Raw genomic sequence first — 26,817 nt, forward strand, 5'->3', positions numbered from 1 at the left:
GGTCACATAGTACTCACATCCAGTCAACAATACATGAGACAGAGGACCACATACATCAAAGCGTACCAAGTCAAGGATACTTGCAACTCTGTTGTCACTGCCCGAGAAAGGTGTCTTGGTATACTTTCCCAAAGCACACCCTCTGCACACATCATGATGATCAACGTTGAACTCTGGTAAACCTATAACCATCTCCCTCAGTATCCTGAAAGCTCCATGGTGCAAGTGGGCCATATTACTGTGCCATAGCTCACACAACTCATTGTTGTTGGTTTGTGCCACCAAGGCTCTAATAGTTTGAAACATGAACTTGTATAGCCTCCCACTCCAGACTCCAATAGGTCTATCATGCTCAACACTAGATCCCCTGGGATATATCAACACTTGTCCTCTACAGAACAACACCTCATACCCCTTGTCCTCCAAGCTGGAAACTAATATCAAGTTCTTCTTTACCCTCGGAACATAAAAAGCATCTGTCACTTTCAGACTAGGTAATGACTCCCTCTGAAATGATATTGTCCCCACTCTTGTTGCTTTGACCTTGGAGTTATTTCCAAGCACAACCTCCAAGTCAATGTCATCCTTTGAGAGACTCGTGAAGTGCTCCCTCACTCTAGTCATATGGCAGGATGTTCCACTATCAACAAACCATGCACGAGAAGATGTAACATGAGTGGCTAAACTCACCATCACGGCATATTCATCCACCTCTGCTGATAAGGAAAACTCAGTGTCAAATATGGAAGTGAACTCGTCCGATTCTGTTGATAAGGCAAACTCAGTGTCAAATCTGGAAGTGAACTCATCCACTGCTGAAGTTGCAACTTCTTGCTTCTTGTTCTTCTTGTTGGGACACTGAACAGAATAGTGACCCATCTTCCCTCAAGCAAAGCATTTCACTTTGCTCATGTCCTTTTGTTTCTCCTTCTCCTTCTTTGCTCCACTAGAAGACCCCTTCTTGGTAGCCGCGACATTCTCCTCCTCACCTTCCCCACCACTCTAACGGCCCACCTTAACACTCCTGATCTCCTCCTAGATGAAATAATCCAACATCCTCCTCCAATCTGGAAAGTGCTCTTTGGCCACAATGCCATGTACAAATCCCCATCCTATTTTTGGGTGAATCCATCTAATGCAATCATAACCAACTAGTTCTCTGGGATAACCTCTCCCACAGTAGCCAACTCATCCTTCACCTGTGAGATCCTCGTGAGATATGAGATCACACTGTCAACCTTGGTCATCTTGGTGTTTCTTAGCTTTTGCCTCAACACTATCTTCTTATTCTCATTAGGACTTTGGTGTAATGTGACAAGGGACTCTTTGCTTTTACATTCTTGTTGAATTTCGTCAACTGTGTTTGGTCAGTAAGAGGTTGCATTTGACTCTCTATAATGTCTTTGTTGTAGTAGCTACAACAGCCCCAAAATTTTCCCTTTTCAAAATTTTGGAGACCCCCATTCTAAATCTCTCTTTATGTATGGCCTATTAAGGATTTCTCCATCTCTTAGCTTGTTCAAGGCCTTCTTTGAACTTAGAAAATTCCTTCCCTAAAATTTTAAAACCTAAGTTCCTTTAGTAAGTCGTTAATCGCATTTTGAGTTTGCATACCGAGCACTAATTATGCACTATGCGACCTTTTGGTCAAGGTCGCAAAATCGCATATATCATTGTTCATTTGTAGTGCGATTATGCAACCTCCTATGCACAATTCACATGTGACTTAAAACTCTATTCAAGCTATACTAGTGATCCATAGCGCACCGCAGGATAGCGTTCCTTTTGTGACTACCAGGAGCAGGTGCGACCTATGACCTCTTGCTTAAGCTAGTCTCTTGTGACCAAGCTCTTTCACACTTCTACCTTGTGACCCCTCCTCCTAGGTTAAGTTGCGTGCGACCAAGCCTTCACGCATTTCTTCCTTGCGACCTACCTCCTAAGGCTAGTCGCATGCGACCCTTTTCTCAGCGCACTCTCACCTAGCGACTTCCTCTCACATGTGTGGGAGGCTCTATATATTACCATCGCCTCCTCTGCCTTTTCATTGTCACCTATCATTGAGTAGGCGAACTCTCTACTATAGCGAATGGCAACGACATGCAACCTTACTCGGTAGGTAACGATTCGCCTTCCTTGTAATCCTTTCCACTACAGGAGTGACAAGTGTTTCGTCCCTCTGAACTTGCGACCTTGCACATTCTCCGAACCTAATTCCAAAGCCCTCATGCTATGCCAACATTCACTTACCTTCTTACCCTTATGTCCTCGGCATTCCAAGCCCTCTCACTCACCATATCTCCCTAGCCATTTTGCCCCTTTCTAGTAAGCCCTCTCTCTGTATGATCAACATCATATTTGAATAGGGCATTAGAACTTGTGTTTCGTAGTGCCATTCATAGGATGGTCGTTGATTAAAGATTCACCCGCATCCATAGAGCTATCCTGTAATTATCACACCCTAATTAGTCCATATATATTTTCCTCGTATTCGCATAACTACCCAGTCTCAAAGTTTTCAAGAATAATCTAATACTTAATCGCCTATCAAAACTTATTAGTAGGCGCTAGTCGCAATTCATGTTAGGTCGCAACCAAGGTCAGATCCCTCATGCAACTTACTTTCCCTGCAACCCGAAAAATCGTCGACATCCCATGTCCTCGAGTCATGTAATCGCAATTCTATAAGTTGAAGACCTGTGTGACTTGGCCTACTACGCAACCTTGCGACCTATTTTTCTACGCGACCCTGTAATCCACCGTCACCAATAGTCGCAAAATCAAGACTTATAAAGTCAGTGCCCTGTGCGACCTAGTCTCTAATGTGACACTACAACCTATTCTTTCATGTGAAACCTTGTGACCTATTTTCCTACGTGACCCTGCAACCCCCTGTCACCAATAGTCGCAAAATCACGACTTATAGAGTCAATGCCCTGTGCAACCTAGTCTCTGATATGACACTGCAACATATCCTTTCATGTGACTAGTGACTTGTCCCCTTTTGCAATTCACTCAGGTCGTCACTCAGTCACAATCGCGCATATGAGAGAGCCAACGTTTTTTGCGACCTTGCGACCTACTATCTCCTTGTGACTTATCCTATCATTACGACCTGCCCTATATCTGAGACTTGTGACCTGCCTCATTAAGCAGAAGTGCGACCTAGTGACCATCCCTACACCTTGTACCTGGGACCCACAATGATCATTTTGCTTGTGACTAGTGATTATTATTATTCATGTTAACATCTTTGCCTTGGGATCACATTTTTGTAATGCCAAGTGACATCGACCTAGATTGTATCAGCGTCTCATCTTTCTCCGAAGAGATCGCACCATCGATGGTCAAGGGTTCTCGCAAAGGTTCGAGTAGCTCTGCCAGAGTAGAGAGCAATATTGAAGGACTTGTAGACATCCCACCAACTCTGCCAATTTATGTAGACACTGCTTGCAATATTAACAAGAGGACGAAGCTGACTTGGTGGGACATTTACTCAAAGTTTGCCAACCAAGATATCCCTCAAGACAAAGAAGATTTCAAGGTATATATCAATATTAAAAGGTCATGGTTGCACAAAGTAGTTGCACACCCCCAGTATTTCCATGTGCCGAAACCATAGACTGGATATTGCAGCATGCAGACGAATATCATTGGGCAATCGAGAGGCATAACGAAGAAGTTTTGGCATCCTTTACTACAGCCGACATTACAACCTATTACAAGTTGTCTGAGCGAGAAGAGGCCTTTAACACTAGGTGGTTATCAACCTTCAATGAGACTAACAAGGACATTCTAAAATCATGGTGGCAGGATCCCTCAAAGTTCAGGGTTAGAGCAGACCACGTTTACAAGACAGAAGACCTCAAGAAAGTGTATTAGCTAATGGCAGCCATGTTGAATAGGTTGTATGGGAGAGAAAATATGGTACCTTTCTAGAAGCATAGGTTCCTCTCATGCACACAGTTGCCACTAAAGGGGCCATATTTAATTGGGCAAGCATTCTTGTGTCTACACTCAAGACAAACATTCAAACAGCCAAGAATCCAGAGAAATGTCAACCATCACAATTCTATATGGCATCTTATCTTCTTGATGCAATTTGTGCAAGATGCAATTTCAAGGGATGGAATTTGAAATGGACCCCAGAGGTGCTAGAGCCTGTACATATTTATTATAAAAACTTTTGGAATACAGGCTACAAAGGATCGTATGAGACAACTGCAAAATCCTTCATTGCCCCTTTAAACCAAGCACTCTTTGGTGAAGACCCACCTTACATGTCAAAAAGAGCCTAGAATACCCTCGTTGAGGTAACAGACTGGTTCCCAATCAAGGAAGCAACATATATTCGAGTTTTCGGTGCTTATAAGCCTCCTCATGCTCTCCCTACAATAGTGACAGATAGAGTACTTTTGTAAGAAGTTTGCTACCAATTGGCTCCTGAGCTATCCAAGACACTAGCTAAGGGTAAAAAGGGGCCATGGCTCGTGTTCCCTTTGACAATTAGAGCTTATACCCTTGAGACCTTTAAGGACACTAAAGTTGAAGCCGAAGATTTGAAAGGTTTCTATTTTGTTGATTTGGGATTTGGAAGGTATGATCCGAAAGGTGTGGTTGTTGCACATTGTAAAGCAATTGGTTTTGGATGGTCTTATGTACATTATAAAGGAGATGAGGAAGATAAGATTAAGAACTTCTATAATGCTTCCAAAGCATTATGGCCAAATGGGCAACAAGAGGAAGAAAGAGAGCAATCAGATGATGATACCAGGGAAAGCATGAGTCTTGAAGACAAAAGAGCCCTTCTTAAAAGGAAGAAACGGCAAGAAAGCAAGAAAGAGAAACAAAAGAAGCGGAAGGCTGACCAGCAGGAAGAACAAGATGAAGAGGAAGAGAAGGGAGAAAAAGACCTCGAAGGAACGAATGCAGAAATAGCCCGAAAGAAGCAAGAAATGAAAAGGAAGAGAGAAAAGGAGCAATGCATGAAAGGAGAAAAAGATCATAAAAAGGAAAAACTATTTTAGAAACAAGAAGAGGAGGAAAAGAGAAGAAAATTAGAAGAAGAAGAGCAACACGGAAAAGAAGAAGAAAATCGAAGGAAACAGGAAGCGAAACAAAAGAAAAGGCAAGAACAATAAGAAATGAGACAGAAACAAGAAGAGGAACTTAAAAGAAGAGTTGAGGAAGAACAAAAGAGGAAAATGACAAAAGAAAAGAAGCAAAAAGGGAAAGAAGAAGCCAAAAGGCAACAAGAAACTCTAACCAAACAAAATGATCAAGATCTTATCAAGGAACAATAGAGCACAGCAACACAACCAACAATTACAGGGAACTGGTATGCAATTAGATATGCCTCCTTTGGATATCTCGCCATCTACTCCAATTACTAGTGGACATTTCCCACTGCAAGAATTGGGTATCCCGCAAGAAGAAGAAGAAAAGGTGTTGGATATTACCAAGCTCATTTTCCAACAGATTTAATGCAAGACAATGCAGGAAAGACAAAAGTGTTATGCGAAGAATCTGGCTAAACCTATATCAGTGGTCACAGAGAAGGAGATTGTCATAAAATACCACCATGAACCCGGAAATGATCGCCTCAACCAAGACAGCATTTGTGACAGCCATGAAACTAAATGTGAACAGATTAAACAAACAGGTTGTTGATTTACAAGTTGTTGCCTCTGAACAAAGAGTTGCACAAGTGCAAAATGAGAACCAGGCCTTGCTTATGACTCATTCTCACGGCAAAGAGTTCTAGGCATCCATTCTAGGAGAAGTAACAATATTGGAAGAGGCCATGGACCTTGTTTACCAAGAGATGATGAAGTTGCATCAAGTTATATCACCATTCCCAGCTCTGCAGGTAGAAACTAAGGAACGAGGAGCAATGCTTAAACTAGCCACTGAAGCTATCAAGAGCATACATGAATGGACCATGCAATATCCAAATGCAACAAAAGAACTTGCAAAGAAGGACTAGGTACCAGTTGAAGACGATAAGGTTACACTTTGCATCAAGGTTCATTCACATGACAAATTGGCAAGAGATTTGGACAAGGTAGTAGCCTCATTCAAGTATTTACTCAGTGGGTATACCAATTCCCTTCTATTCATTCATTGGGTGAAGTAAGGACTCAAGAAGAGGTCAAGCAGGAAATTCAAGCATTTATGAGCCCCTTCAAGCAAGTTGTTGCTACGAAAGATTTGCAGGTTACCAAGGAGGCAATTTCCCAATATGTGGTGGAACCTGTAAGGATTTACACAAAGCTCATGACCCTGTCAAATCAAGTGAAGACAAAAAGGTCCACTCCACTGCCGAATGCCCTAGAATGTCTTCACGTGCATGGGGATGAATCACAACATAAAGTCATTAGTATTTTAAAGGAATACAAATTTTGGCGTTCATCTTTAGTGTAGGAGTTACATTTGGATGTCCAAAACATTTCTATTACTAGATTAGTAGATTGTGAGTATTTTATTTATTTCATGTAATATGTCAATAGTAGAGTAGAGAATAGAGATCAGAGTAGAGTCATGTGGGAATATTAAAGGTCATGGGAAAACTCAAGAGTCATAAGGGTAGATAAAAGGTCACCCAATTTTCTATAAATATATCCTCGTGTCTCGTTGTATGGGACTTTTAGTTTTAGATTGAATTGGTGTACATTGTTGGAGAGCTAGTAGACCTTTTGTGAATGCAAGTGGTGATTTTGCACTTCCACTTATGGATGTCATGGACTTTTCATGTGATGGTGTGATGAGTATTTCAACTTTTGATACCTAGGTGTGCAATCTTCTCATGTGTTATCAATCATTGTAGGATTTCTCTTGCGGTCATTGGATGGTACATGTTGAGCTTATTCCATGCTTATGTTGAAGCACTGATTCATTGGTTTGAGCATATATATTATGTATGAGATTGTGTGCCTTTACATTCTTTCATGAGGTTGTTGGTTATGACCTTATTTCTATTGAATACATGGGTTTTATTTGAGGATTTGCTAACATTACATCTCTTGAGATTCATGTCATTGTTACTTACTCGTTGTTATACGCATGGCATCTCACATGTTTAATTTCCATAAGTTACCTATTTGCATTTATTAGAGGTTTTATTTTGTTCTCTAACAATTGTTGTTTGTTTCATCCAAAGTGAACTACACACAATATGATGGTTGTCGGGCCTACATACTGGATGGGACTCCTAAACCAAATGGTGTAGAGTCTAGTTGGGAATCTACACTGGGGAAATCCCCCTGTTGTTGGCAAGACATTCCAACCCGTCAAAAGATTTTTGGTGCTAGAAGGAGGGCCCTCTTATCGTAAACCCATCCTGATCTTAAACCCTCTAAACAAGCCAAAATTCAACGTCCTCCTCTTCCTCACATACCGCCTCATCATCCTCTCAAGGACCACTTTTCAGTGATACTCCTGACGATACTCAACCTCCTCCCCTCAAAGACACACCTAACAAGCCAGAAGTTGTCTATGAGATCACCTTTGATCACCTGAGAGCTTTACGCCACATTACTCGTAAATTTGCTAATAGCTTTGGACTGATCCCTGGCGCTACTAATATGCCTCACACGCGTGTAACCAGAGCTCCCCAAACACATAAAGGAATCTTCGTAAGTTCAATCGAAGAGTTGGTTAATGTGATTTTAGTTGACTTTGCAAATGTTGTTGAAAGACAAGAGATACCAAGCCTACAGGGTCGGGCTGGTTCGGAAGAGGATAATCCTGAAGGAGAGAATTTAAAAGGTGGGAACCGACGACAACATATGAACATTGGAAACATTGAAAGACTACGAGGTCAAGTTGATAATAGGAACGAAGACAACAAAAGGAACAAGGAGAATTTTCAAAACGAAAGGAATCTCAAAAACAAAAGAATTTTGAGAAATCTCAAAAGTCTAAGGGTTCTTAGGAATCAAATGAATAAGGAGAACCCATTGGTAATTGTGAAGGTTCGAGCTCTAATTCGATTTTGTAAGAAGATCAAAGGGCTCTAATTTGCACCTGCCTTGATCTCTAACGATTGTTGTTTGTTTCATTCAAAGTGAACTACGCGCAATGCGATGGTTGTCAGGCCTACATACCAAATGGGACTCCTAAACCAAACGGCGTAGAGTCTAGTTGGGAATCTACACCAGGGAGATCCCCTTGTTGTTGGCAGAACATTCCAACTCGAAAACAATACCATACCTCCAGATCCTCAAACAAAAGTGTCATCCTCTCCTTCCAAGGGCCAAAATTATCAGCCCCACTCAATCTATCCTCTACTGTCAACCCAGTAGCCATGACCTTCACACCAACAAAATTGGAGCAAATTTGATACTAGGCAATCTCCTCCCTCTTAACCAACAACACTTTGGGTTTCTGACTGAGGTTTAATGATTGTTGTTCAATGAGATGGAAAAATTTGTGCTTGTTGGTCTTTGTATCAACTGATGCAAAATCTCAAGTCTGACTTCTCTTTGGCTTTGAAACCATGTAGAAAATTAAGGAGTGTTGTAGCCCAACCCAGTTTTCATGTTTTGCATGGTTTAATGGCCAAACCCATCATAAAACATGTGACTGATATTTATATCAGATTAGCATTTACATGAAAACAAAAGAGCTACTCTACCTTTTCACTTTGCATAACTAATACAATAGAAAATAGCAAGCACACACAAGAAGTTTACACACTTGTTTTGGTCAACTTGACCCTGGAAAAAACACCACAGTGGGGAAAACCAGTGTTGGGGAAGGATTTTACTTTGCTTGTTCAGTAATTTCCTTACAACAAATAAAACACATAAGAGATTCTACTTATCTCTCCCTTGAAGAATCTTTTCTGAAGTCCCTTTTACACTGTAATTTTTGGGCTGATATATTCCTTCACACAGTCCTCTCCTTCCAGCGAAAAACTCAGCCTCTAGGCTACTCCTTCAGCATAGAAAATCGAACCACTGAACTGTCTCCCTTTACCCTTAAACTCGGGCCTGCATCACAGCATTTACACAGGCTTTTTATTGGCAGATTTCTCCCAGAATCTGAGCTCATACACACTCAGAAAACACGCTAAAAATTGCCTCTGGTTACCTCTCCAAACAGACCCAAGACTCTCGTTAAGCTAACCCGAGAATCTCGCTGGCAACTCTTCAAATGCGAGCAGGCTATCAGAAATAAAAGTGCGACCTTCATAACTCTTGCTCACAGTGAGGAGTAATTGAATGGCTCACCAACTTTGACCTGTGTACAGACAGTAGTTACTACCTTGAAATTCAAACTCCTCCAAGGACAATAACTCAGCCTCAAGAAGAATTCGAACTGTTGTAGCTTCCTTGTCTCTGCTGTAAGATTTCTCCAAGCTCTCCTTTCCCCTTGCTCCTCTCTTCAATAGTTTTCATGAGAATAATGAACTCAATCTTCCTTTTTCCTCCCTTTTGTCTTCTCAATAAGATGAGAACCCTAACCCTTACATCTAATGGCTGAGATTAAATCTCAGCTCATTAGATCAAGGGTAGAGATCATTTCTTCTTGACCCCCTTTTTAATTTGGTCCCCCTTTATATTGATGAGCATCCCTAGTACTTTTTAATGTTTTGGTACCATGGTCAGGTTTTCCCCATAAAGTCACTTTTAGGCACGTGTAAAGGATCTAGTACATCTCCACATAAAAAGCACTTTAGCCCCTTGATATTAATAAACACGTGATACCACTAAGACAAAAGGTAATTAATGTGTCTCCATAGGCCAAAAGGAGAAATGCCCAGGAAACACCTCCTTGGTACCCTTATTTTCAACAGAGAATATTCATGATCACAATGTGAGTAAAAGCAATAGTTCATCTCTGAAGTGCATATTGTGTGAAGTGGATATCTTCAAACTCTGCAATGGCAACTCTAAAATAAAGGTAACAGTCTTTTGGAGACCAATTCTAGTTTATGAATAAATTTGATTCACTGTTGTAGACCAATCCCGTACACTATCAAATTGCTCTTCTTTCACTCCCTACCCATTGGAATTAAGGGATTAGTCAAAAATAAATAAAAGTAAGGTTTTGGCATTTTGCAAATGGGGTAGAAAATTATGTAGGCTTGATTGTGAGGAAAACTCCATAAATAAGCACATTTGACCAAACTTCCAAAGGATTCATATGATAGGTGACCTCTCAAGAAGTCCTAGTTACTAAGTGCAAGCCTCAATGGTGATGATTAATGCTATGTGATTTTCACTAATCTCAATTCTACTCCAACCTACGAGCATCACCTGATGCAATGAACGCTAAGTAGACTATTCAAAACAATGAGAAATTGGTCAGGTGCAAGTAATACTCATGGGATATGGGTCATAAATTAATGGCTTACTCTATGTAAACAATACCAACAATGACGTCATTTGTTGGATGCAAAAGACCCTGAATACTTAAATAAAAATAAGAGATTATTTGCTGACTTTTAAGTATTACACTTGCAGATCAGGAACCCTTATCTGAAGCAAACTGTTGCATATTTACATGATATATAACCTGATATGCCATCTGTGTAGACCTGAATTGCACTCACTGTCCTAAAGTACTCTGGTTGCAGAAAACTTTAACATATTCTGAATATTACAATAAGTATATTTCATAGATTTAAAGTATTTTGCAGGTTACAGTTGAATATTTTCTCTTCAGGTCAATAGGGATTCCCATCTGTGGCTAACAAGCACTAGTACAAGGTGAAAGGGGTCATGCAAGGTAACAATGGCACTTTCCTTGAGCATTCCTTCAAGTTCAATCCGTTCCAGTTTCAAGTGATAACAGTGTCATATTTCATAACTGTAGAATTTGAAAGCATGGTGGCATCAATGTCCCTGAAGTAGATAGAAATGGCTTCCATTTTGCCAAGACGTTGTGCAAGACAATATCACTGAAGATCTTTTATTGATTGTATCCAGAATTAGTTGTGGTGATGAACGTTTTCACAAAAGCATCAATTAAAAGCCTGTATTAAAGACTATCTCATCCGGGATTTCATAAACTTAAAAAAGAGGACATAAATCATACTGAAACATCATCACAGAAAGAAGACATGAAGTAGCAAGTTAAAATCATTCCGTGATAAAATTAGTGTACCAATCCATGTTTATATAATTCTAGCTTAAGAAAACCTTTTCTAGGAAACACTTTTACCTGATCAAAACTTCTCCTAGGTTGCCAGTGAACTGCCCATCAATATACTCTTCAGTGCTCGCCAACTAAATGAAGAAAAACCCAGTTATTAGTGGAGAAGAACACCCACGCTAGAACCTTGCAACATTAATCCGATGTACATGTATTCAATGAAATAAAAGAAACAAAAATAATACCTGTAGGTTCATATAAGAGTCAACAGAAACCAAATAACCTGCAATTGTATTCCACAATTCTGTATAATTAGGGGGGATAACAATGTCTGATTCTATTCTTAATTTTTAATTTAATCATTTGTTTGACAATTAAACACATTAACAATTTACCTTTGTATTCCATGCCCCATTTGAGTTTCACAATAACTGGCTTCCCAGTTAGATTGTTTAGAAAAGGTTTTGGATTCACTGGTACAGTCTGAAAAAATTTATCAATGTCAATAAACAAATAGTAGCTACATATCACTTGAAGCACGACAAGAACTCAACCCTATTTAATAGGAGACAAACATTTGGATGACTGAACCCTACGCACATTCTTTATTCAGGACAACACTGCATAACCTAAATTTTATCCCAGTCACTACAGCAGTAAAGCATAGAGGTGGGAGAAAAATGCTTCAAACTAAAAAAATACCCTCTTGGAAACAAAAAAGATATACAAGAATACATTTCAGCAATTGCAGAATAAAATGTACATCATTGTCAAATAGCATAGAGAACAAACTTAAACAGATACTCGGGTTGATTCATATATGCCATCCCATGTAGAAAATATAACTGAACACATTTTTGGCATATGGTCAATTATTTCCAAATTCTCTAAAATATAAGTAGGCCTTACCTGCTAGTTTTAATAGAAAATCGGCCATACAATAGCCTGTTAACCAGTTATCTGCAATTGTTAGCATGTGGTATTACTCCATTGAAAGTACATGCCATTGCAGCCTACGTGCTGTATTCTATTAGGAAAATTTTGAAGTCCCTATCCTAATTATAGTCAAAGCTGTAAAGATGCTAACTGTTTAAAACATTCATATCTTTGTCACAGTATTCAAAATGGGAATAGAGTTGACACCTAATATTTGGGATTAGGTAAATTGATATAAATATTGTAAATAGTAAAAATAAAAGGGAGTTGGAGGACAAAGAGACATTGAGAGATGAAACCCAATATTCTCCCTCTCCATGTATATATTCATATTCTATCTTAATGAAATCCAATTCAATTCGTGGAGTTACCTCCTGGCCTGACATGGTATCAGAGCCAGCGCCCATTTTCGATTTGTAACTCCTATTCCTGCCATGAATCCCTGCCATGGACAGGGCATTCTATGATTTCTGCCTTTAATATTCTGGTGTGTATGTTGTTGGAGTATATGTGGAAGTCGAGACTTGTCGAGCCTGTGCTGGTGGTGTGGAAGCCGAGACCCCATGCTGGTGGTGGGGCCGCATGGACATGAGCTTTGGAGCGTTGGTGCATTGAAATACTCTAGTGTGTTGCATATAGTGTAAGTCGTGGTGTTGAGAGGTGGAACCCTCCTGTGCGTTAAACAATTTTCGAAGACTGTGAGGTATGTTTATGGTGCCTACAGTGTTGAATCTGGAATGGTGCCTACAACGTTGAATATGGAATGGTATGTCGACTCTTTTTGAAGACTGTGTGGCATGTGCGTACATGTTGACTGAGAGTTGAAATATATATATCACACGATACTCTGTTTTTTTGAAGACTCGTCAACATATATATTGTATGATAGAGGTGTGAAATTTTTGTATGGTTAGTCTTATATAGTGCATGGTGCGGTGAGCGTACTGTAAGATTTATGCATTAAAAATGGTGCAATTAGCGGTTCTTTTTTAATGTCGAGGGCATGAATGCTTGATATATCATACGAAAGAAGGTTGAAATACGATGGTATGTGATGGTATGTCATATATTATGAATGGTGAGTGGTAATATAATAATATTATAGGAGTGGTGATATTTTATATGGATAGAATATAGCTTTGCTCTTTGTATATTAAATCAATTTCTTACCTAATCAAGAAGGAAAAATAAGGCTGCATTATTTTGAAGCACATAGTCCTTCTTTTAAGAATGCATTCACTCATATCTATTGTGGGAGTAGTTTTCACTGGCAAGGAGAACTATCCTGAGTGGTCCTGGAAGATAAAACACACCCTCATTTTCAATGAGTTGTGGAAAGGAGTTTGTGAAGGTGTAGGAGACAATGCACCTAAAAAGCCCACTTCAGACAAGGAGCTTGCCATTTGGGAAAACAAGAACAGCAAGGCCTATGCCTTGATTGCAGCATCAATAAATGAAGAGGTGAGTCGCCATATTTCTCCATTTTCAAATGCCTTTGAAGCCCTAAAGAAGTTGAAGGAATTGTATGACTCACACTTTGAACTTGAAGTTGTTCAATTGATGATTAAATTATTCAGCCTTGAGTTGAAAAATGATGACCCTCTTGCCTTAGCATCAAAAGTAAGATCCATTATGCATGACATAAAAGCCACTGGTGTTGAAATAGATATTCCTCTCATAGCTTATGTCAAGGCACTATATCCCACCTATTCACATTATCTTGAGTCATTGCAAGCAAGCAGCAACCTTAAGGAGATTACCTTTGACTCCCTTGAGAAGAAGTTTGCTGAGAGAGAGAAGGCTTTTAGGAAGAAGACAACTCCTCAGTCTACTGAAGAAGTTGTATGTCTTGCACAAAAGGAGAAGAATCATGCACAAGATTCTTCTAGAGGAAGAGGTGGTCGAAGAGGAAGAGGAAGAGGAAGGAGGAATTTTGGAGGCAGGGGAGGCAGACAATTCCAAGAGAAAAGTTTGATCTTCATTGCATACGATGCAATAGAGATGGACACGATGCACCCACATGTACGCTGCCTTGAGGCAGAATTGAGCATGAAAGAAATGAAGGAAAAGGTAAAACACCTGACAAAGGGAAAAGTAAAGCACCTGAATCCGCTCATTATGTTGTGGCACATTGCAACGTTGGAGTAATTGAAGACTTATTCAATGCTTCACTTGCTTCATGGAAGGATGATTGGTTACTTGATTCAGAAGCAACTTGCCACACGACTTTCAGGAGAGATTTCGTTGAAGAATTCACTGACAATTTTGATGGAGCAATATACTTTGCAGACAAGTCAAAACTCAAGCCATCAGGGCTTGGCACCATCAGGTTCAAACTGCTTAGTCTTCCAAAGTTTCTTCTACATGATGTTCTATACCTCCCAGAGTTGAGGAGAAACTTGTTGTCTTTGGTCTAGATCTGCGAGCAAGGACACTCCATTCATATATTTGATGGCAAGGTGGAGGTCCGAAAAGCATCAAATCACTCACTTGTCATGATGGGGATAGAAGAAGAAAGACTTATGAAGCTGCAAGGAACCTCTGCTCATGCACAAAACTTCTCATACAATTCTCACTATGATGAAGGTTGAATTTTGGAGGCAGGGGAGGCAGACAGTTCCAAGAGAAAAGTTTGATCTTCATTGCATATGATGCAATAGAGATGGACACGATGCACCCACATGTACGCTGCCTTGGGGCAGAATTGAGCATGAAAGAAATGAAGGAAAAGGTAAAACACCTGACAAAGGGAAAAGTAAAGCACCTGAATCCGCTCATTATGACGTTGGAGTAATTGAAGACTTATTCAATGCTTCACTTGCTTCATGGAAGGATGATTGGTTACTTGATTCAGAAGCAACTTGCCACACGACTTTCAGGAGAGATTTCTTTGAAGAATTCACTGACAATGTTGATGGAGCAATATACTTTGCAGACAAGTCAAAACTCAAGCCATCAAGGCTTGGCACCATCAGGCTCAAACTGCCTAGTCTTCCAAACTTTCTTCTACATGATGTTCTATACCTCCCAGAGTTGAGGAGAAACTTGTTGTCTTTGGTCCACATCCGCCAGCAAGGACACTCCATTCATATATTTGATGGCAAGGTCGAGGTCAGAAAAGCATCAAATCACTCACTTGTCATGATGGGGATAGAAGAAGAAAGACTTATGAAGCTGCAAGGAACCTCTGCTCATGCACAAAACTTCTCATACAATTCTCACTATGATGAAGGTACATTTCCATCAAGTCTTTTATGGCATGCTAGATTTGGACACTTGAACTATGAAAACCTTCGTTTGTTGAAGAAAAATGGTGTTACTGGTTTGCCTACTATTCCTAAGAAACTTAAGCAATGTGATGCTTGTATCTTAGGAAAGCACATCAAACAGTCTTTTCATGATTCTCATTCTAGAGTAGATAGAAAAATTGAACTCATTCATTCAGATTTATGTGGCCCAATGCATGTTCCTTCCGCAAATGGTAATAAACATATGATGACATTTATTGATGACTACGCCAAAATGTGTTGGGTTATTTATAAGAACAAATCTGAAGCTTTTGAAACATCCAAGAACTTTCATGCACAGATTGAAAATGATGCACAATCTCATATTGGCTCTATTCGCACTGATAATGGAAAAGAATACACTTCAAATGAATTTGAAAATTATCTTCACCAGCATGGGATCAAACATCAAACAATTGTGCCTTATAATCCCCAACAGAAAGAAGTAGCTAAAAGAATGAACAGGACAATCTTAAATATGGTACGTTCGATGATGTTTTTCAAGAATGTTAAACTGATCTTTTGGGTTGATGCAGTTCTATGTGTTGTGTATATAAAGAATAGTAGTCCATCTAATGTTGTCAAAAACAAGACTCCCAATGAAATGTAGTATGGCCACATTCCTTCGGTGAGGCATCTCAAAATTTTTGGTTCCAATTGTTATGCATAGATACCTAAGGAACAGAGATACAAACTTGGTGCAAGGAGTCGCAAGTGTATCTTCTTAGGGTACTCAAATACCTCCAAAGCATATCATCTTTACGATGAAGTCAATAAGAAGTTTATAATATCTAGAGATGTGATCTTTCTTGAATCTTCCAAAGCTGACAATGTTGTTGCGCGACAGCTTGATCGCTTGGATAGATTCGGACATGCAAAATATTTTCAAGAGTTTGATAACAAGATTCCGCATCTTGAGAGGGGCTTCCTATACTGGATCAAACTGTGGAATCTTCTTCTAAAGCACTCTCTCCCCCGCATGAAGCTCCAGCCACTAATCCAGATGACACTTTGAGTTATGTGATTGACAAAATTGGGAGACTAAATCTTGATTCAGCCCCAACTCAATCAACTGGGCAACCTGGGCTATCTCAAAAATATCCTCCACTTGAAAGTGCTCGTCCTGATAAGGTTGGAAAGACAGGAACAAGAAGCTCAACCAAACAAAATGGAGGTGATGTGAACTATCCTGATTCACCTGTTGATATGGATGTTTCTTATGATTGTGAACTGAATTTGTCAAAAGATTTTGAACCGACTTCCTTCAAAGAAGTCGCTTCTCATGATGAATGGAAAGAAGCGATGTAGAAAGAATATGATGCTTTGATAAAGAATGGCACTTGGAAGCTGGTTGATCCTCTAATAGGAATCAAACCAATCGGCTGCAGGTGGGCCTTCAAGAACAAGTATAAAGCAAATGGCTCACTTGACAAGCATAAATCAAGGCTTGTAGCAAAAGGTTTTGCATAGAAGGAAGGGATCGACTATGAAGAAACGTTTGCCCCCACAGCAAAATGGGCTACCATCCGAACATTGTTTGCCTTGGCATCTCAGAACGGTTGGAAAGTCCATCAAATGGATGTAAAAAACTGCTTTCTTGAATGGAGATATAAAATAGAATGCTTTTATGTCCCAACTAGAGGGATTTGTTGTGAAGGGTCAAGAACACAAAGTATGCAAGCTTGTAAAATCCTTGTATGGCCTCAAGCAAGCACCGCAAGCCTGGTACAAGAAGTTAATTGAGCATCCTCTGAAACTCAATTTCACACATTATGATCTTGATGATGCAACTTTGTTTGTCAACTTTGTTTGTCAAGAAAGTTGGCAAAATAGTTGTATATCTTGTGGTGTATGTAGATGATCTTCTAATGACTGGGAACAAAGAGCTACATTGCATCCATAAAAAAAGAACTAAGGAAAGGTTTTGAAATGGCAGATTTGGGCTATGTTCACTACTATCTTGGTATTGAAGTAACTCAACATCTGAAGATTATATTCCTCTCTCAGAAGTAGTAAATTGGAGATTTGTTGAACAAGTTTAGCATGGCTGAGTGCAATCCTTTGACTACTCCGATGGAACAAAACTTGAAGCTCACATCCATTGAAGAAAAGAATTTGAGGATGCAATGAAGTATAGACAGCTCGTAGGAAGTCTCAACTACTTGACTACCACCAGACCAAACATTTCATTTACTATTGCAATCCTCTCCAGGTTTATGGAAAAGCCTTGTGAGAGACACTGGTCTGCTACAAAAAGAGTTCTAAAGTACTTAAAGGGAACTCAAGACTTTGGACTCAAATATACACAAGTGGGTGACTTCAACTTGATTGGATACTCTGATTCAAAATTCAATGGAGATAAAGAAAATGGGGTATCCACTTCAGGTTATGTATGAGTCTTGGATCAGGGGCTGTCTCTTGGAGGTCACGCAAGCAATCAGTTCGAGTTGATTCCGCAACTGAGGTAGAATATGTGGCAGCAGCTGAAGCAACAAAAGAAATTGTGTGGCTCAAGAAAATTCTGGAAGATTTGCAAGAGAAATAAGTGCATTCAACTCCTCTTTTGATTGATAACACTTCTACAATAAAGTTGGCCAAGAACCCAAAGTTCCATGATCGAATAAAGCACATCAATACAAAATACCATTTGATTTGACATCATGTTGAGGCCAAAACAATCCACCTACGACATTGTTCCACAAATGAGAAGATTGCAGACATCTTCACCAAAGCACTCGGAAGGGAAAAGTTTGAAAGATTCAAAATGATGCTTGGACTCACCAACATCCCTTTAGATTAAGGGGGAAATGTTGACACCTAATCTTTGGGATTAGGTAAATTGATGTAAATATTGTAAATAGTAAAAATAAAAGGGAGTTGGAAAATGAAGAGACATTGGGAGATGAAACCAATAGTCTCCCTCTCCATGTATATATTCATGTTCTATCTTAATGAAATCCAATTCAATTCGCGAAGTTACCTCTTGGCCTGACACATTGTATGATAGGTTAAAAATTAAATAGTTAAAACTAAAAGTTAAATTTGAGGTCTCCATTAGGACATCAAAACCTACTTAATCCTCGATCTAGAAAACCTCACAAGTCACATATTGTCTATAAATCATTCCTAAGCAAGTACACAAACAAGAAACACCCATATCCAATGGTGTTTCTATTATGACCACTGATTAACCCAGCTCAAGAAGAGCAGCATGCAAAAACAAGCTCTAAACAAAGACAATTTTTTTTCAAAATTTTATTCCTAGAATCGTAGGCTCATCGGACATTGTTCATCTCCTTTACATGTGCATTGAAAAGGTTATCGAATTGATCTATAAACGACCTTGGTTATTCCAAAGGTCGGCTTACCAAAACAAACCTTTAATTTATTGCTACTATAGTGAGCCTATGCTCCATTCCACAACTATTTTTCTCATATATAATGATTTAACAAATCACACCATCCAAATTCTTCAAATTATAATGAAATAAGAACAAAGATACAATAGTATGGACGGACAATTTAATACAATGAACACAAATTACCATGGAGAAACTCAATGTGGGTTAAAAAAAAACTCCAGCAAAATGAAGGATTGTGCCTTTTTCTTAAAAGAGAGAGTACAATGCAAAATATAGAGATCAAAAGGCCCATTATAAAGCTAAGTCACAAGACACATCCTCTCCCCCCCCCGCCGTGTCCCATATTTCACGTATCAAAAGCAACACATGTGTGACACATGTCTAACACAAGTTTGACTCATGCAATGTTTGTAGGACACATGTTTGACTGGTGTCATACATGAGCCCTACTAGTGTAGCAAAATTTGGACACATGTCCACTTAAAAAAAAAAAAAAATCCTAAAATTGATTTATTGCCTCATTCTCACGCAATTCAGTCACAAGTTTGAAGCGCTCAAAGGTTTTGGAGTGCAATTAAGGGAAATTAAGCAATGTTATAATGGATTCCAAGTGTTGGGAACTGAAAATGAAAGATTCCAAGTGTTGGGAACTAAAATGAAATATAACAAAGAATGCCACTTTTACTTATATTTTTAACATTACCATTAATTGACCCGGGATGTTTGAGTGGTTTTGACCTCATTAGATTTCACATGGAGAAAGTAGAATTTTAGATCTATTGGAACTTGGAATATTCAACAATACTAGGAGGGGGGTGAATCAATATTAACGATTTTTAACTTCAAAAACTTGAGGAAGCACCAACTCGTTGATTTATCAGCACCAACTCCCTGATTTATCAGCACCAAAGCATGTACAAGAGTCAATATTAGCCAAGGAAAGTCTGCCCTCTTGATCATTTAGGGCCTCTTTGTTGATGTATTTTTGGTTCAAAGATGGATTGCACTAAGTGCTATTTTGGTTATATGCATTAGTTATGTGATTAAATTTGTATCATCATCATGTAAATGTTTTATATATTTCATATTTTATGTGTAATTCACTAGCTTTTTATATTTTTAAATATATAATATATAATGTGTCCTATGTGTCATGTTCCGAGAGGTCACCATGTCACGTGTTGGACACTCATATCTTTATGTCCTCCATTTCTCATGTCCTCGTGTCATGTGACTTCGCTATAAAGCTATGCGACATTATGTTCTACTATAATACCCTCCATGATTGCTCTTTTAGCTCTATTATCTCTCTATTCTTTGTGCACTTGCTATATTGTGGCACATCAAATCACTACAATAGTTGTTGAATATCCTTCCCTCCTTTCAAATAGCGTTTTAACACCTTTTACAAGCCCTAGGATCAGGGTTTTGGAATCTCTTAATGCTTTTGGAAGTCTCTAGCGAACTCCCTACATTACTAACTCTACATGGGTGACACATGCAAGATCACTTGGCTTACACATGGACATGCAAAGAATAATTGTTAGGTACCTTGTAAGGAGCATAACTTCCACTTACAAAATCCATTTGTGATGCTCAAAATCCATAACTTTAGCTAGAACTTAAAATGCGAAAAAATAAGCTAAAAATATGGAATGGCCATTTGATACTCCAAATATTTTAGAATCTATATGAAAAGGGGTTGAACACCATTATTATTTACACGCATCTAAGGAGGCACCTTGTTTTGCAAATGATGAAAATATACATAAATCAATATAGCAATCCAAATATAAGGCCAAAATGATTGGTTATTAGTGGTAAGGTGAATGCATGCAAGTTTGATGATAGGCATGATATATCCCACATGAATCCATTAGGATCAAAAATATAAATAAATAAATCTTACAAGGTGATTGTGTACATACTAAACAGAAAGCAAGTTCACGACTCAATTGACAAGAGAGAGGACAAGACTGAGTGAGTTAAAACCTATGTTGCATTAGTGACAAAGGAATGGTGGGGACAAGGGGACGCATCCCCGGGATGGCTTGGGTGGACCCCCAAATTTTTTAGGGGTCGATGGGTTTGAACAGCCATATATATATATATATATATTAGAATTCAAAATTCTCTATTAGCATTTGTATTTGCTTCAAGCTATATATTATATGGTATTATGCACAGCCCTTTACACTTGCCAATTCTGAAAAATCTCGAGCAACTTAAAAAGGGTTGAGTGACTTTCCATTATTGGCCACTAGACATGAGTAAAATGTAGTTTAGCTTTAGGAAACTTAAGTGTAACTATTTTCAATTTGCAATAAAGTCCATGAACAATCTATGAGACAAAGAACTATCTCTATAGCAGCTTTTCTTCATATTTCTTGTTAATGATGATTATGCTAAATGTAAAAGACATTCCCTTCTCAAGAGGTTTTGCAAACTTTTACAGTTGTATTGAAAACCACTATAAAATACTTTGATTCTATAAAGAGATTAGATTCATATTTCATTAAGAAGGTGATTGAATAGGAATTTATTCAAACATTTAGTACCCAATCCAAGTCACTACTATCTTATTGTTTTTCACAATGCTTGAGGTTGGGATGGTGGAAGCATTGGACTTGAATGACTCCTAGAAACCCATGTATAATATGTAAGTTGAGATGACCTGAAAATGAGAAAAAACAAGAGCAAAAACCACAAAGAGGCTTTGTTCTTTGTAATTTTGTTGTTGAAAATTGATCAGTGCCAGTATTGCAGCAAGGATGCTGCAACTCCTAGGCTACCAACTTTACTTATCAACCCAAGGTTCGTACAAACTTGGAGGTGATAGTGCTATATGCACAAGTAGAAGTGAAGGTCCTGCCTGTTGTCACTTGTTCATCTGGCAAGAGACCCCAGGGGTTCCAAGCCAGACTTCTATAGAGTCAGAAGAAGCTTGATTCTTTGATGGAAGAAGAGCAAATATATTCTAAGAGAGCTTACTCTACTGCAGTAATGAAGAAAACAACATGTAATGCTAAATCACACCATATCCTAATTAACCATTTAAACAGCTAAACTAAGCAGAATTGCTAAATCAACACTAACCTAATGCTGTTATCTAAGTTACAGAAGTAAAGAGCATCAAACCAAACTAATGTGTAAGCAAGGAGACTAAACTAAGTCTGTTTTCGTGTTTTTGGTGTTTTGGTAAAATCAAGCATGCAAGGAGTCAAGCGGGAGAGCAAGCAAAGATCGAAATCAGTGAAAGGAGGACGTAACGAAGCAGCAGTGCATGGGAACCGTTGGATCGATCAGCGAACAGTAAAAATAGAAGATGAGCGACGGAGATCTTATCGTAGGAGATTACGTGAATAGATGGACAAACAAGACTAACGAGAGATGAATGGCGGAGATCTTATCGCAGGAGGTTAACTCAAGAGATGGACAAACAGGACTAACGGAAGATGAGCGGCAGAGATCTTACCGCGGAGATTAAGTGAATAGATGGATGGATCACATCAAGTCACATGGCGACAGAAGGGTAAAAAACGTGCGGAATGATGGAGCGGGTTTTCATAGGCGGTAAGCAGTTTCTCACGCGCCCTCAAAGCTGTAAGCGGAATTCCAAAATTTTACGCAATTAACCTAACTGGGTGACACGTAGCACAAGAAAACCACTTTTCTCGGGTGCTCTCGGGCAAATACCAGTCGTGCAAGAATCCGCGCGAGATTGCATGATAGCCGTTCGATCAAGCTAGATAGATCGACAGTGGAGATTTGGAGCGCATAAAGTATTGAGACGTCGCGATAGCCGTTGGATCAAGCTAGACAGATCGACGGTGGAGATTTGGAGCGCATAAAGTATTGAGACAACGCGATAGCTGTTGGATCAAGCTAGACAGATCAACTGTGGAGATTTGGAGTGCATAAATTCAAACATTGAAATGAATACGAAGAAGCTATGCAACACACGGTTGACGGTGGTTGGTCAGGGTTGTTGTGAAAGGAAATCTATGGGTATAATCCTTGCTAACCTGCTAACTGAAGAAAAAGACACAAATGGAAGCAAACTAAAACACAACCAATCTACGCTACACTATTGTAATGGAAATGCAGCTACTTAAGCAAATGAACGATTAAACCATGAATCTATGCGCTACACTGATGTAATGGAAATGCAGCTACTTAAGCAAATGAACGATTAAACTATGAATTTATGCACTACCCTGTTGTAATGGAAATGCAGCTACTTAAGCAAATGAGCGATTAAACCATGAATCTATGCTAACATACATGTACAATAAAGAGGAGCCTTAGCTGCTAGGGTTGGGCCCTAACCCAAGAGCTTCAACCCTCTGAGTTAACTCAATGCTGGCTCAAAACAAAACTCATTCTTATTATCAAAACAATGGATTACATCAACAACTGTCACAAGTCTTGCAGCTCAAAAATAAAGTAGAGTTTTACAATCAAAAGTCTGAATCCTACTGAGGTCTTAGGCCTCTCTACTTATACGATTGAAGTCTCCAACGACTTCCTTAAACTTAGGGAGGCTCAACTCCCAAACTCGAGATAAACTAGTGCTTTGACTTTCACTTGTTCGGCTGCCTTCTAGTCTTCATGATTTGGCTGTTTGCACTCCGAGTTGATGGAGGAATATTCGAATGGAGGGGTAGTAAATGAGGAGGATTTACCTCCTATAATTCCTCTCCCTTGTCCCATTCGAGTTTTGACCAAGGTCTTTGCCAAAATTCCTTGCTTTTATCCTTTAATCCTGTGTTAAATGCACATTAGACCACAAAGCAAAATATCCAACTCTAACTCATCTCATAAACAAAATATAATCAAAAGTATGCAATAAGTTGTGAGAATAATTGGTTTGACTAAGCTAGGAGGTGAATTAAGGCCCATATAATTACCCAATGATGAGGCTCATCATCACCCTCCTACTGAAAGTGTTGCTCATCGTCTGAACAACTTAGTCAATGTCCATATCCTTCATGGCTCTGGTAGCCTCTCTCACATCCCATGCCTCTGCTGTGGTCTCTTCTTCTTGTTCATAGAAGCCTGTTTTCCTTTCTACTTCTTCCCACTGCCTCTTTTCCTCTTCTTTTCTCCCTTCTAGCATCCCTAGGAGTAGTGGTGGACTGAGTTTTAGACCTATCCAATTGACCTTCAACCTTTGCATGGATTGCTTATACATATGTGTCTTGTTGAGTTCCTCTCTCAACCTTTGAGGGGAGTGATACTCTCTGATCTTCAAGCTGTGTGGCAGTGTGTTCCATCTCCTTAAGCAGGCATGTATACTATCTTCTCCTAGCAGCCTAAACATATCCTCAAAATGTGAAATTGCTTGCTCTTGGGCAACAAGATATCTAGGTGTCAGTTGAGTATCATTTGCAATTAGATTATGGGTGTTGATTAGGGCCATGGGATTTGATTGTTCAACTCTAATGAAAAGAGGTTCACTTTGCTCTCTAGCCAATATTCTTTTCATCTCTGCAGCCCTTGACTCCTCATGGTTCATCCATGATGCCAAGGCCATTAATTGTAGATCTCCTAGCTCGGCATTAGGATCCCAAACATTAATGCCTGTGAGGGCCTTGTTGTGCAAGTAAAACTCAGCCATTTTTGCCCTATCCTCTAATGTACTTTGATCACAAAGATCAATAAACTGCCTGTAGTCTTGAAATTGCATGGTGCCCCTTTGTGCTAGTGTTTTAATCTGAAATTGCAGCCATTGTTCTCTGAGGTAAACAACATAGGATTTAGGTGGCATCCTACACTGGATGGCCTCCAAGGAGAGGCTAGCCATACATGCTAATTGGTTTTCCCTTTCCTGCAGCGATCCTCTTAGCCATGCATTTTCCCTCTCAAGTCGATCTCTCATTATTGCTTCTTTGTCCCTTGGTGTAGGGGAATCTTCAATCTCAATAAGGATTTTTGTTGATATTTGTGGCTTCCCTTGTTTGATTCTTGTGCTCTTTCTTGTTCTGAAATATAGAGGGGTTTGCCTCCTTCTTTTCCCTTTTTGCTTGACTGGGGTGCTGAGAGTAGTGAAGGCAACTACTGCCTCCCTCTCAAGGGCCTCTGGAGACACCCTAGGTGACTCCTCCTCATGTTCTTCCCCTTCTGTTTCAATGCCTTCTTCCTCTCTATTTTTCTTATCTTCTTCCTCTTGCTGTTCTTTCTTATCTCCATCAGTTTCTTCCTTCGTTTCCTCCTTTGTTTCAGCATCATCCTCCTTCTTTTCTACTTCATCATGTTCCTTTGCATTAGTTTCTTCTTCATCCATCTCATCCCCATCTAGCTCTGTATCTTCTTCTTCTTGCTTTGCCTCCACCTTACTGACAGAAGGACTAACATTATAGGTGAGGGTTTTGATGTCATCCTTTGTTGGTAAGTCTCTGAAGACTGACCATGTTATAGGGATCCTGAGGTTTTGGAGGGCATTCTCAATGAGGATCCCGATCAACCCATGGTGAGCCAATTGTTGGGAATTCCCTTCCTTTACTTTGCTGCTAGATTCTATGAGTGATTGCATCAAGAAATAGCGTATGCTGAGTCTTTGGTGAACTGGTGTTTCTACCCCAAATCTTAATTCTTCAAGCATCCTAAAATGGTAGCCATAAACAACACTATATCTACCCTCACATGAGATATATTTGATGAGTTGGTAACCTACCTCACTCCATGGGTATGGCAGACTGTCTCTCCTTACTCCATTTTTATCCTCTGTGGGTTCTTCACCTTCTAAAAAGAATTTCCTTTTTGCCACCTGACTGTCTGCTTTGTCTTCTTTTCTCCATGGAATTCCTAGGGGAAGTGTGGTGACCCTACTGATGAGCTCTAGGGTGAGATCTATAGTGAGCCCTCTAACTATAATAGTGGCATGGATTCTACTGTGTGGAGTGAGGGAATGAGCAAATTCTTGAGCCACCTCATCATCATACCCTGTGAATTTTTCGAAAAACCCCATCCATTAGTATCTTATAAAGATTTCAAGCACTTGGGGGTGTTGTTGTATCCTCACATGTTTGGGGGTTCTCTCCTATTAAACCCTCCTGTCATCTTCCTTGTGAGGCTTGAGGAGGAAATAAGAGGTTTGACACAAGAATTTTAAATTCAGGAGAAAAAAGAGTTTCTTGTGTATGTAATTCACCTCCCACAGTTGTTATATCCACTAGCTTTTAGAGCATTTCTAGTTCATTTGCTTGTAAATGGGGATGGATTTTTAGATCCTACCTCTTTAGAATGGTGGCAGTGGACAGTTCTCGTGATATTCCCTCTTGAACCCCTCTTTGCCTATCTTGTAGACTGCCTCTGTGTATCCTGTAGACTGCTCCTGTAGACTGTTCCTGTAGGAATTCCTATGCATGCTCCTGTAGAAATTCTCTTGCAGAACGATGGATCCTTGCTTCTGGTGGGTGGCCAGAGTTATAAGCACGACTTGAGTGAGGGAGTTTCGAGGAGGTGGAATGCATGAATGCATGCAAACGATGTTTTGTTTCCCACTCCTCGTAATCAGCTCCCACCTTGTAGATCCGTAGTTAACCACTTCTTGTCCTACTCCTCCTCTGTCTTTGAGTTGACTACGGCCACATGTGAGAGGACACCCGGTTTTGTATGTGATGACTGAACGAAGGTGGCCAAGTTAATTGGCCACCTTTTCACGTATAAACCAACTACCTCGTAACCTTTACGACTCTTGATCAAGTTATGCATATGAGTGAGTGAGCGGGATACTTACCTGCGGTCTCGATGCCATGCTCCAGTTGTCGAAGATCAGATGTGTTGCGTTGTTTATTTGTTGCATAGTCATTCTTCTTCCTCCTCTATTATCTGTCACTGAAGAACTGATGTTGCTACTGTTGTGGAGCTCCTAGATCATCCTAGTGAAATCCTGTAGCTGATGATTGATATGCTGTGGGATACGCTGCTACAAGACCTAACCAACCTACCATTCACCCTCGAATTGCTTCCTGTAGGTTTTCAGGGGATCTTATAGAAAACACAGTCTTTGCCTAAATAGAAGCGTTGAAGTGAAAAAACAATGGAATTGATGGAAAGATGCATGGTAAGGAGTGGAGGAGATGAATATATGTGAGGCAGGGTTCCTTCTGGATCTTCTCTTTGCTCCT

At 39.6% G+C, this 26,817-nt stretch overlaps 1 protein-coding gene across 2 annotated transcripts in view; it reads right to left on the reverse strand.

Moving 5' to 3' along the window:
* RUXF (small nuclear ribonucleoprotein F) overlaps positions 1–26,817 on the reverse strand; it is a 115,797-nt gene that overhangs the window by 77,992 nt on the left and 10,988 nt on the right. For both annotated transcript variants that reach the window (XM_089460773.1, XM_089460772.1), the window contains exons 3-5: positions 11,496–11,583; positions 11,346–11,383; positions 11,170–11,234 (exon numbers count right to left, since the gene is read on the reverse strand). In XM_089460773.1, the coding sequence (XP_089316899.1) occupies positions 11,170–11,234; positions 11,346–11,383; positions 11,496–11,583 (191 nt within the window). The remainder of the gene's footprint in view (positions 1–11,169; positions 11,235–11,345; positions 11,384–11,495; positions 11,584–26,817) is intronic.

The sequence above is a fragment of the Pinus tabuliformis genome, chromosome 7 (genome assembly GCF_031772625.1).
Source record: "Pinus tabuliformis cultivar Carrire ecotype Pingquan chromosome 7, CPIR1, whole genome shotgun sequence".
Classification (NCBI taxonomy): Eukaryota; Viridiplantae; Streptophyta; class Pinopsida; order Pinales; family Pinaceae; genus Pinus; species Pinus tabuliformis.